The following is a 13,970-nucleotide window of genomic DNA, read 5'->3' as shown; positions in this document are numbered from 1 at the left end:
AATTATTGAATTTATAACAAAACAATACAATCCGATAGAAAATGTCAGATCCTTGAGAATTTTTGTTGGATTTATGCACCACTAGAGTCGTTAAAGTATGCCCCATAGCGATGGCAAAATTCTTGACTATAGATAATTATTATAAGTACATTTTTAATAAAATCTAATATTACAATTTGGCATACACGTCATCCACCTTCCCTATGTAGACTACTATATAAAACATGATATAAGTATTTTTCTAGAAACAATTTTGCAGTATCATTGACGGTCTGTACACAATTATTCATTGAAATTAATACTTATGGTACACCATCCCACATACAACAAGCCTTATTCATAATCGGTATTACATGTCATGTGTCATCTTCTAATAACATGATTGGCAATTTTACTTTTTCTGATTTCATCGCCATTGTTAACATGTGACCCTGCGAAGTATTTGTCTCCTTGGAGTTATCCAATACAGATTAACGTCAATAAAAATATCATTTATTAACAGATAAAATACTCTTTAATATGTTATAAATTGACTACTTAGTTTAAATAAGTCAGTATCGACTCGACATTTTTTACCAATAGTCCGAATTATATCGTGGTTTTATTTCATCAAACTCCACATTAATGGCTGATATTAATAAAACCTTAGAAAATGCTTCATATTTTCAGTCAACAATAAGATCATGATTCTGGGTCCCTTTACAAAGTTGTGTTTGAAGTATTTGTCTACAAAATAAACGGTAAGATCATTTTTTATATTTATGTAAAAAAACTTTTCACTTATAAGACGACAACAATAAGATACGAAAAGGATAATAAATCTTGGGGTCAATCTAACGTCTTGAACAATAAAAATGGCTAAAAATCTTCTAAAATGTCAAATACTTCTTGCACTTTTATCTAATTATTTGAATACACACATTTATCAGATTATCGTTGCATAGAACTGCGGGGTAACTCGAAACTGAAATTTGCATATGCCACAAAGATTTTTTTCAGTGATAAAGCATAGTAATTGGTAAATAAAAGATAAACAATAAAATGTACAAATCTTATATAAATCTGTACGCTAGACACGTGTACCGTGTATATTCAGAAGTGACCATCGAAGCAAATAAAATGACAAACCTTACAATCAAAAATAAAACGAAAAGCAATGTCACCATCAATAGAGTTATCCAAAAGAGTTATGTCAAATATAGCTATGTTTATTTTTCGCCTATGGCGGTGAAGAAAAAAACAAACCTAAGTATTTCGATTTGATGATCATTAAATTTATAAGATACTATTCTGATATAGCATGCATAAGTCTGATTTTACAGGGTGTGATTTTGGTCGGCCGTTTATTACCGTATTTTGTTATCTAAATGCGCAACCTATAACATCAAACATAATTGTTTAATGTCCTACTGTTAATATATTTTATGATGATAGCATTAAAAACTGTTATAACGGAATCTTATCTTTAAAAATGTTAACTTAAATAGTTGCACTGGAAAATGCCGTTACATGATATACAAAATTAATGTTTGTTTAACAAACCATTATATTTTTTTATGTCTGTAAGTCGAATTTTAATTGACACGTCATTGGATTTGTCCGTACTTTGTTAGTAATTTCAAGCTAATCATGCAGCTATCATTTGGAGTATTTGTCAAATGAAAATAGAATTTTATTAATTTGAAGCAACGGAAAGGACTTTCTGGATTAATCTAAGTAATGAACGCAAAACCCTTAAAAAATGAATGAAGAAAATATTATAAATATTTGAATACATGGAGAGCATATTGGTATTATTTAAATGTTACTAGATAGTTAAATATAACATGTATCTGAACGTAAACTAAAAGTTCATATACATTTAGCATAAAAATGGAAAAATAATAATCTGGAAAAATTAATCAATACAGGTCTTCGTATATTCATTTGTTAAAATCGCAATTAAGTTTTTGATTTAAACATTTAAAAAGAGTATTCAGCTACCCGGAAATTCAAAAAAAGGTTTAAGTATTGAAGATATCATTTCATCAATACATATTAAACATCGATATATACAAATACATAAATGTAATCTGCGAAATAAAAAAATGATATATATTGTTTGTCGGTATTGATTTTTGAACTTACCACCTATTTTGATTAAGCGTGAATGATATCAAACATGTTTTATCAAAAGGTACCGAAAAGATTATTTTATTTAAAATGAAGGAAAAGAAACTATATTACAGCATTCGTAGAGCAAACACAGTTGTTTAAGACAGATATTAATTACATCGGTTTAGATACTTAATATTTATTCTTAAAAAGCCTTTGTTTTTTAGAAGAAAAAAACTTGTTTTGCCGAGGAAATATCTATCATAAAGAAAAACTGAGAGTAAGAAACATAAACACTCGACAACATGATTCGGAAAACATATCAAATGTGAATTGCATTGCTCCGAAAAGCAATGCAATGCATTTCAACAGAACTATACCAAGGCAATGAATTGTAAATATATAAATCAATGTTATTGGACAAACTTCTTAAACAATCGCAGTTCGTCTCATTCATTGCATAAAACCCCCTAAATATTGATCCGAACTGAACCTGATTGTTACTTTTCTGAAATGGACAGCAAAAGAAATATATCGAAATATGAACCAGATCCGATTGTGTCTTTAGTTTTCATTATTTCAAATTTGACGATTCCTACTCCAAAATTAAAAAAAATGAATTGGGTAATATATGCAGCTATTCATGACGTTTAACCAAATTCTATCCTCTTTTCGTTATTTTTTATATACAAAAAAATGTCATCTTGGCTCCAATGTTTCATTACAGATGTTTCTAAAGATTATTCTGGTACTTCTTGTTCCTGCAGGAATATGGGCAGCAAAGGCTTATACAAGTAAGTACAATATAATCCTGTTTTTAACTTTAGAAATGCACGTCACAGCTTTTATCAATGCATTGTTTGAAATATAATTAACAGTAGGGAATCTAGCCTTAGTTATTCTTATTGGTTGCATGTTTTCAATAAATGTAAAAGAAACCATAAAACAAAATTGTGTAAGCGTTGACAATCAAAGTGATCAGCACTTTTTGTTCTTCCATCTATGGCTAATGATTTATGCTGAAAAGAGGTTCTTAAATCATATTTAGTTGAAAGAGTAGACGACAGTATGTCTTTTTTTAAATCAAGATAACTTATAGAAACAACAATAATATTGTACGCATTACTTCTACAACTGTCTTTCTTTAGAAATTTACAGAAATAGATATATCACTAAAAAAATCTATGTTATATAATTGTAGATCATATTTAAACAAATGTCACACATCATGTTACATGATATCTCTGTAACCAACTATTGAGACGAAAAGATAAATCCTTACAAACTATTTTCCATTTCAGTGCCTTGCGCTAGTTTGACATCACCAGACGAAGATCCTTACAACCATAGAGAGGAAATCAAAGACTCTCGCTTATCTTGTAAATACTATAGATGTAACAATGGTACCTGGGTAGAGGGATATAGAGGTTTGTATTGTTTCCCTAAATCATTTTTGACATGATGTTTGCTGGTGTCACATTTATAATGAAGTATTCAATGAGACCGGAACTAGAAAAGACAGAAACTGTCAACACCATTTTATAATGTTCCTATTGTTTGTTTTGTTTTGGTTTTTCCATTTCCACTTGAAAAACTTTGAAATGTAATCGGGCAACACTTCTCCAACACCACACACAGTTAACAATAAAAACATTTAGGGAAAACCAATACATAGATGTTTGATTTTAATGTATTCAGTCTATAGATGGTCGCACCCGATCGGTGGAAGAAAAATTCAACTTTCAAAACATTAGCTGAACAAATAAAATCACGAGACAATAAGTAAAAGAACTTAAATCAATCATCAAGAACATATTATCTAGTTCAGATGCTCATAATACAACTAGAAAATACTATATTTAAAATGTGCTGGCAATTATTGACAATAGCTGAAAAGTGTTAGACATGCCTAAATTTGTTAAACATGTTAAATATTCTTTTATAGACTGTCAAAGGCCACAAATTGGTCTGCAATTAACCACAAACAAATGAAAGTTTTTAAAAACCTTGATTGGCTTAACAGCCCTTGCACGGTTGGATTAAATATAGCAAGAAAATCCCGCACCCAGATGCGTGCTTCAGCTGGCCCCTCAACATATATATGTACTAGTTCAGTAATAATGGAAACATATCATAATTTTACACTATATGGTCAACATGTGTGTAATGATATTTGAACATATAACTGATTTGTTCTCATCAGAAATTTACATTAAGCATCCGTTGTTCGTTGCTGTATGTCTTGCAATAATTCATGGCACATCCCTTGTCGCGGAAGACTATTTTTTTTTTATCTCTTTAATGTGTAGTAATTTAACATATTTTAAGTATTTCTTATTGTATTTTCATGCAATAATAAATACCCATTGCCATCAAATAATTAACTTTTTTATGATATTTTTCGTATAAATAGCATGTGTTTTCAACAACCGATGTTATCCAGCGAATCGGAAATGGACATCTGGCTGTAATAAATTGAAGTGCGTTGTAGAAAACAAATCGATGCTAGAAAAAATCTACAGGACAATCATCACATCTCCAGGTAACATTATCTCTTTAATTCAATTAAACAATAAGGTCCACAAACAATATTGCATTTGTTATTAATAACAATGTTGTCCGTCCTCCATGATATATGTATCTATGTGTATATCGAAATTATGTCTTTTCACAGTCAAAGTTTAACCATTGTAAAACTGCTGATTTTATATAGTCATTGTCATAAAAAAAACACTTCGTTATAATATTCTATACATTTTTCATAACACTATCTTAAGAGACTGCGTATTTTGTCCACTGTTCATTAAATTTGCTGTCCAAAATATGTTCTACGGAAACTATTACTTGATTTATTTCACCTGACTGGGCGGATTTTAACCTGTTCGCTCATAATAGACCAGTCCATCTATAAACAGGTGTTTTGGGATAAACTCAGCAATGAAGTGTACGTGTGCAGTTATGGTCATTGATCCGCTTAAAATATGTAAACACTATACGCGTATTCGTAAAATAAACAATGAGACACAGCCGTTAATTTTCTTGTAAAGCAAAGTTTAAAAACATGTAAAATTTGTCCAACTTTGGAATCTGTGGATATAAAAACTACGCGACATCAGTTGCACAATATGCATATGTTGTTATACAATTTAGTTTTCAAATAGTTTTTATCCCTTATATTCCGAATGCTTTTGTTTTTTGGTGGAGGCAGGGGTGTACGGAATAAGTTGCAAATAGCATTGAACATATTCAAGGATGAAAGTAGGCCTGGGTCAAAATTTCATTTTCTATGTTTATTTCATTATAAATCACATTAAAAGTAAATCTCACAATCAGAATAGTTTCAAACAGAATAATACAATAGCCGATACTTTAGCACATATAAATGCTATACATCTTAAAGTATTTGATTCGTCCTATATCATACACTCAGTTCTTTTGTATATCTGTTTGGTGACACTGATAGGTGATTAGAAATCAGTAATGATAATTTTAACGACATCCTTATCACACACATCTTCGAATAGACTGTACGTATGCAAATTAAAACGTAAGCTCCGCCCGATCAGTTGAAATAACATTGGTAATACTGAACCAATGATTTTAATCTTAATGAAAAGTTAAAGTTATCTGTCTGATTTAATTTTAGGAAGCAATTTTCACTTAAATATTCATAAGTGAATATTCATAAAAACTAATCCTTGAACATGTGTCATTCAACGTATTGTTGAAATAGGTTATCGTTTTTTGGGGGTAATTCTAAACAATTGTCCGAACTACGTGGGTATCTTTAATGAAGGTTTTTCTACACAACGTCAACAGTGTCTGTTTCGTTCCTGTTTTTGATTGTTGGTGACCATTTGTTTATTTTGTTTGTGTACATTATTTCATATGATTGTCATTAAATTTACGATGTTTATTGCTTCTTTGATAATGTCAACATTTTATCTATAAGACACAAATGGCTATCATTGATCATATTTTGTAGAATGTTCATTTGAGGGCCAATGCAAGAAAAAGGGAGCAACATGGGAATCAAACTGCATAAAATATAGATGTGAATTCAACATAACAAACAATCCTGAAGGACCAATATATCGAGAGAACCTAATATCAGAAGCAAGTAAGTAACAATAGCTTATATGCTATGAAATTAACATGCATATATAAGTATGCATATAGATTTAAAATAATTGAGTGCATAGTTTGATTTCTCTTTGTATACGTACTTCATACACATGCATTTGCTCCGTGTTGAAGACCGTACCTTGACCTATAATGGTTTACTTTTATACATTGTGACTTGGAGGAGAGTTGTCTCATTGGCACTCTTACCGCATTTTCCTATATCTATATGTATGGTATGGTACGTATCTGATCGTTAGAAGATATGAAGAATACAAAACACCACATAAACAAAAGGTGTGTGTATGTGTTACCAACTCGATATAATTGATTTATCATTCATCAATTTTTGGTTACAGGTTGTAAATGGGGAAGGAAATGCATTAAAGCCGACGAAATAGTCGAAAAGGACTGTCTAAAGTACAAATGTCATATAGAGTACACTACTGATGACTGGGGCGTCAAACATATCAATCGACATGTCAGACTTGAGAGTAAAGGTACGTGTAACAATTGGATTGGTGTTTTTGTGGAGTCATTTCATTTGTTAATTTACGGTTTGGCTAGTCTAAATATGGTATGTATACATCAAGATAAGCAACAATGTACTATACAGCAAAAACTCTCTCCTACTTTTCTTTCTAAACCTTTTACCCTATATTTAAAAGGTTATAAAATAAAGAAGAACACATTAAATTCATTCAGGTAATAAAATAGATTAGATAATATAATTACACAATATTTTCCATGTACTTAACATCATAAATTCAATTTTGTAAAATAAAATAATGTGATGCCTATACATCGCGTGACTGACAAAATTCTAACAGATTTTCATTAATTGGGAAATATCAGAAGAATTTTCCCTAATAAAAGCCCATTAACATTGTTTTGACTGACTCTTTTCGAGCCCACCTACATGATACAACTTTATTATACCTCAGTCATCATTTTCTATATAGAATAAGTACATAATATTTTCACTATTGTTTTCAAAATGAAAGCGTTTAACTATTGGACCGATCAAAAGTTTCCAATTATTAGATCTCGGTGAACTATTTGACAACAGCGTCATCATAATTCGCAGCATTTCAAATGCAGCTATGGGATTGGTTAATTTTGAGAATGGCGCTGGAGGTGCAACTTCGAGTGTTACGTCTAGTATCTAGAGTTGTATCAGTACCGAACGTAGCCTCACCATTCAGACTATATATGAAGTAAATATGAAACAATATGATTGTGTTTCTTTTATATTACGATAATTGATGTAGTCCAGACATATATTGTCTGTTGTCTCTTTCGATATAATAAAACACTTATTGACTGGATATTCGTGGAATAGTAAGTTAAGTGTCCCCTCGTGTACACCTATTGTCCTCGGCTACGCCTCAGGACAATAGTTGCATCCCGAGGACAATAAACTTTCTATTTCACTCATACCCAGTCAATAACTGTACAATAGTACATCTTAAACAAAAGGGGTAACGAATTCAGTTTAGATTAATTAGTATACGATACATTTTGTATTATTTCATATTCAAAGCAATGCAAGCAATTAAAATTACCACTTACAAACACAGAAAACGTACGATGTAGTCATTTTGATTAAAATAAGTTGACCTTTAAAAGATTGCTAAACAAGCAATTGAGTATAAATAAAAAAGGAAACACAGCTTCGTAGCCATCAATAGAAATTCAATATTCACGTTTTGAAAGATATAACAACATATGAATGGTATGATTTCCTTTCCAAAGACTTTATGATAACTAAATTGCATCAAGTTGGCAATATCCGCCAAGATAAATCACGAGAAATAAAATAACCCACTTTTTGATCTGTGTGTGTGAATAAAATGAATTAACACTGCACTTCAACTTCCTTTTCAAAAGTAATGGTCTTTAGAAGCAGCTCTAGTTGAAAGTAAATGTATTTTGTGAGAAATTATGTTCAAGTTTCTCCAGTGCAATGAAGTCAAGCAGTGCCGCGAATAAGAAATATGAGCAATACAGTATAATCAATCTATGTTGTGTTATATCTAAAAGAAATTGTCAAAACAGCATTTACTCAAAAGATATTTGAAAAACGAATAAAGGAAAAACCAAAATATTCTCAAAGAAAATCATCATATAGGATATGAAAACCTTGCACTTGACAAGCAGGACCGTTTTCATAATCTTACTGTGAGCACTGTATCAGCATTTCATGGATTGCATCACGGATTTCAAATTGTGAAGTTTTGGTTCTCCATTCGAAAGTTCTATGAATACTGTAGGCCTTTATGTGACCGATATGACCCACTTCTTGTGACGACCATCTCGTTTTTTCCCTCAGTTGAGACATTATGTTATACTACCTAACACCATACTTTCAATGAGTCGCTCTTGGTGTTATAGATGAGCAGCAACTAACTAATTATCCCGTGTGTACCCAAGTTTATTTGGTGAGCTTCGAGTTGCTTATTCTTTAGAATCTTAGAACCTTGTGATGTTTTTTGTTACTATTTTGAGTTGAATTTTCTTTGTAGCCATGGTTTAAACTTTTTTATTGGACTTACGATTTGTGATGTTCCACTCGGTATCGTTCCTTTTAGTTTTATCATTACCGTCGTTCGAACTTTACCTGAACCATGAGTAAAAATACGGAAAATATACTGAAATAGCGAGGGGTACGAAGTGGTCATTGAAAATCATAATTGAACATGATGAAGCTATGGACACCGTCAACACTAGAATTGACATATTCTCTCAACAGTACCCAAATGACAAGAACATGCCTGGTTGGAAAAAGAATTCAAAAGCAAGTCACAATAAAACAACTATGTGACTACAAAAAAATGAAACTCAAAATTATCATATGTGATACATTTATTTAATAGAGACTATTAAATAAAGCACACCAATTTGAGACTGGTTTCAATTTTACTTTTTAGTTTAGAATCTGCATTGTAAACAGCAAATCTTTATCAATAATATTTTAAATAAACAGCATGCTCCAAAATACTGTAGTTTATTTGTTGCTTACTATCAATTTTGATTTGCAATGAAAATCTTTTAAATTATTAGATACACAATGCACATTATTTCATTGACACGCGAAACAAAAATGAACACAAAAGCAAGTAAAGCAATAGAGAAAAAGAAACTGCAAGAGTTTTCAAAACCTTTCTGAATTTTGGCCATCAAAATTCATCAACTGCCTATTCTGCTGTGTCTTTTAATCACTTCCATACAAACGTCAGTTATGCGTGTTGTAGACGAAAAGTGAAAGAGAAAAAGATTTTATATCACTTTGGTCACTGTAAGTTGTTCATAACATTGTTCATTATCTGGTGTAACATGAGAGTAATTGAAAAGACGAATTGACTATAATTAATATCAATGAACTATATCATTTGTCATCTGCGATATATCCATTTAATATAATAGTCTACTGGTTTGTAATTATTAATGCAAGTTGGAGAATTTACACTTTATTGCAGTAAATTACTGTTTAATTTGTTGATTTCGGAAATATATAAAGCTATAATGTTTAAATAGTTGAGTTTTAATTCCCCGATGGTTTCGCAAGCCCAGTAGTCAACATTTATGTGTTGACATGAATTGTCATTCATATGGTCATAATTATAGGTTAACTATTACCTCATAAACAGATTACTTAAGCTGTATTTGACAAAACTTCTCTGAAATTTTGGTCAATGCTCTTCACCTTTCTGCACAATATGACACTCGTTTTCAAATTTTGTAAAATGCCGTATACAAAAGCGAAAAAAAACCAGGATTCTACAAAACTCTAAGCAATAGAAATCAAGTCAAAACAGAAGACGGTCCCAGATGCTCAAAAAAAATGAGCAGATCCTGCATAATATGGCACCCATCATGACTAGACCAAAATCATTTGATGAGTGTTATTCAGTAATATCAAATAGTTTTCTAACATTGAGCAAAAACGTTAACATTTTTCAGAGTTCATTTCGTATCGTAGTATTCTATTATTGCTAATTTCCGTTAGATATTTTTTTATACAGCTTGTTTTGGAATAAATAATAAGAAGTCTTGTATACCAATTGGACAGACAGAACAGTTTGTATGTTCAACCTATGAGTGCAAACAATCAAGAAACTTCATGGAAATGGTATTAACATCGTATGGTAAGTGCATCTTGAATCCAAACGTAGAAAAAAAAACATAAATTCTGCATAAGTTATTTTTATATTTACCAGAAATGTTTAAAGTGATGAATAACTATTTCGAATGTTCTTCGTTTAATAGTAATTCTACAATGTTGAAACATGAATAAATCAATAAACGGTAACACACAAAAAATTCAAACAATATACCAGTAATAGGTACAATAGCAATCCGTTTGACTATTTTCGAGTGAAGAACTTAGAATCCTTGAAGGTTTTTTTCGATGCAAAGGAATACATGTCTATATAAAGGGCTTTATGATCCAAGTGAGGTTATCAGACAATATTATTATTAAACCAGGTTTAATCAACCATTTTCTACATTTGAAAATGCCTGTACCAAGTCAGGATTATGACAGTTCTTGCCCATTCGTTTTTCATGTGTTTTGTCATTTGATTTTGCCATGTGAAGATGGACTTTCCGATTAGATTTTCCTCTGAGTGCAGTATTTTGTGATTTTATTTTTTATTATACATTTATACAGGTTGCAAGGACAAAAATGGGGATTGCGTTTACGAGTCAGGCATAGTAAATACTACGGCATGTACACAGCATACTTGTACAAGGACAGGATGGCAGTTAAACTCATATGGTACGAACATTAAAATAGTATCTATTGAATTAAATGGAGAACAATATTAATCGTACATTGTTAGACATGTTCAACAAACGAATCACTAAAGTTAGACTTCTCACAAATAGTTAGTATCATTTCAACAAGCTTAAAGACACATTCGGGCATAACCAAACTGCATAATGTTTGATCTACTGTAAGCTAACACACCAATGTTCATTTAACTTGAAATCACTAAACGATAATGCGATAATAATGGACTTTTCATAAAAGCAATGTAATTCATTTCCATATCTCCTAGTGGCCTTATTACTGTGTCCGTTCCGTCTTTTCAAATTTGGTAATTGATATGTTTAAACAATATCTTACAACATGATGTTCTGATATTTTTTTTTTTTTTTTTGGGGGTTTCCAGCATGTTCATACAACAACGAATGCATACTGGAAGGCAATAGTGTATATGATAGAACAGACTGTGTAAGACGAGTATGTACATTGACAAGAAAAAAGTCCGGCAAAAACAGACGCGTTGTTATGGAAATGAAAATAGCTTACACAGGTGAATATCACTGATCTTGATATATCGATATAAATATATATAGATATATTAACGCACATGTTGTGTATGTATCAACGAGATAGAACAAACCCTGAAAAAATATAACCAGAAGACTTCTTGATTAGATAGGTGGATAAACAGTTAGATAAAGTCATCATAACCAAATAAGATGGCCTACTGGTGTGAATTATTACACATTTGTTCACGTCTGTTGTTTGCTAATTTTTGAAGTGTGTGCGATGACCTGTAGTTACTATGTCTACGTCTCTGGTAGAGATTTTCTCGTTACCCTGAAAGTGAGATTTTCGACATTAATTTTCATATTTCAATTTAAAAGTTACGAAAGTACTATTTGTCTAGGATATTAGGATATCAGAAATGAATCTCTTTTTATATAAATACATCTATACAAGAAACCATTAAAAAAATTGTCGCAACTAGGTTGTCTAGATCTGAAGAAAGTCAAGCAAAGGGTGTATCCTGGAAAAAATACATTGTTCAAAGTAATGATTTTATTCTTAACAGGCTGTCCATTTAATGGTACTTGTAAAGGAGACAACGAAAAATGGACAGACGAAAATTGCGTTGAGAGAATTTGCAAAATAACAAAACGCAGTAATGGATCATACTACCGGAAGAATGATATTGTAAAACCTAGTGAGTAAAAGAACGTGTTGTTCCTCGATATTTCTTATCTCGCCACAAAAAATTTCAAGACACTAATTTATCATGATTCAGCTTGTGAATCCGTCATGTTGTTTCTGTATTTAGAGATAAAAACGGATGAAAAACGGACTTTTTTCGACAGATCTATTTATTTTGCTATTCAGAAAGACGGAACATAGAGTACCAGTTTTGCGTTTTATTGTAACGGATGCGCTTTATCAATATCAATAACAATACAATTCATATCCGGTTACTTAATTTGTCTAACAGAGAATGCAATATTTAAATTTTCTAAAATGAGTTTGTATACTAAATTATCTCTGTCAATCATGATTGTAAATGTTGGCGAATGATTTATATATGTCGTGTGGTTCTTTTGGGGCTTTGTGGGGGTTTTGGTTGGGTTTTTTTCGAAGAATATTGCGGCTTTATATTCAACTATTTTTTGAATAAATGTAATACTTTGAGGAATCACAACTGTTACAGTACCTCTTTTGTTGTAGATTGTAAAGATGCGGACGGATATTGTGTACCGCTTGGACAGAAGCTCAGTGCAAATGTAGACGGAAAAAGATACGACGATTGTAAGTGCTCGAGGAAAGGAAGGAATGGAAACCAAGTCACGTGTAGCAAAACGGTTATTAAGGGCGATTCAATTACACATTCTTAAGTCCTTAAATCGTTGTTTTTAGATAATAAACATTAGGTATGGGTCTATTGTTGTTTTTAGATAATAAACAATAGGTATGGGTCTATTGTTGTTTTTAGATAATAAACATTAGGTATGGGTCTATTGTTTTTTTTTATCTGTTGGTTTGTTATTTTGTGTCAATCAGTTTGAAGTTTCTAAAAAAAAAAATTTCCTGTAGGTTGACAGGTTAACAATTCGTCGTTCAACAATCACTTTATTTGAATTTTTAAATATAAATATATATGTAGGATTCAAATCTATGGTGGGTTCCAAATCTATGGCAGATTCCAAATCTATGGCAAATGTGACGTCATGCCATCCCAAATCTATGGCAGATTTTTACAATCCTAATCTATGGCAAGTTTTGTAATTTCCTAATCTATGGCGGATTTTTGTTGTTTCCAAATCTATGGCAAATTTTGAGCTAAGGCAGCAACCATTTGATTTTCGGGGGGGGGGGGGCTATGGTTTTTTTTGGAAAAAAAAAGTTTGTTTCCAGTTTTTGGAGAAAAAAATAATTTGTTTTTGATTCTGAGAAAAAAAAATTGTTTGTTTCACCCTCAGCTGCCACTATATGTTATGCTAAAATTGAAAGAAAAAAATTGCTTTCGACTTCTTCAGGCGAAAAAAAAAATTTGTCCAGAAAAAAAAAACCATAGCCCCCCAGAAAATCAAATGGTTGCTGTCTAATGGAAAACAATGCAGTACATACTATGATCAATGACTTGTCTGAAACCAGTGGAATTGTACGACATGTCTATAAACATTTGTGAAATGATGGTCAACCAAATCGTGATGGTAACCGATTTTGTTTTGTAAATGATGAATTCCTCAAAACAGACTTCAGGCTTGAAATGTTGTACCCCGTAAAAATTAAAAAAAATATATATAATCATGATACCTATATTTTACCCATTCCTTAGACCAACTAGTAAGTCCCTTAAAAAAAATATAATAAAAATAAACAGTTTGAATTTTCAACTAATATTCATTTTATCGTTAATACTACTTTTTTATTTGTTGACAATTTAAATCAGATAGATATCCGTTAATTTTATCTTTCACTTTATAAAAGC

At 31.2% G+C, this 13,970-nt stretch overlaps 1 protein-coding gene across 1 annotated transcript; it reads left to right on the top strand.

Moving 5' to 3' along the window:
- Positions 1-593: 593 nt before the first annotated feature.
- On the top strand, positions 594-12,917 carry LOC143078331 (uncharacterized). Its single transcript, XM_076253223.1, has 11 exons — positions 594-740; positions 2,822-2,888; positions 3,396-3,521; positions 4,508-4,636; positions 6,080-6,214; positions 6,576-6,716; positions 10,242-10,364; positions 10,889-10,996; positions 11,394-11,537; positions 12,063-12,194; positions 12,707-12,917. The coding sequence occupies exons 2-11, from the start codon at positions 2,822-2,824 to the stop codon at positions 12,871-12,873; spliced, it is 1,272 nt and encodes a 423-aa protein (XP_076109338.1). The 5' UTR covers positions 594-740; the 3' UTR covers positions 12,874-12,917.
- The last annotated feature ends 1,053 nt before the right edge of the window (positions 12,918-13,970 follow it).

Source organism: Mytilus galloprovincialis, chromosome 6, assembly GCF_965363235.1.
Source record: "Mytilus galloprovincialis chromosome 6, xbMytGall1.hap1.1, whole genome shotgun sequence".
NCBI classification, from domain to species: Eukaryota; Metazoa; Mollusca; class Bivalvia; order Mytilida; family Mytilidae; genus Mytilus; species Mytilus galloprovincialis.
Note: the sequence above shows the minus strand (reverse complement) of the source record. Positions and strands in the feature narration are given on the sequence as shown.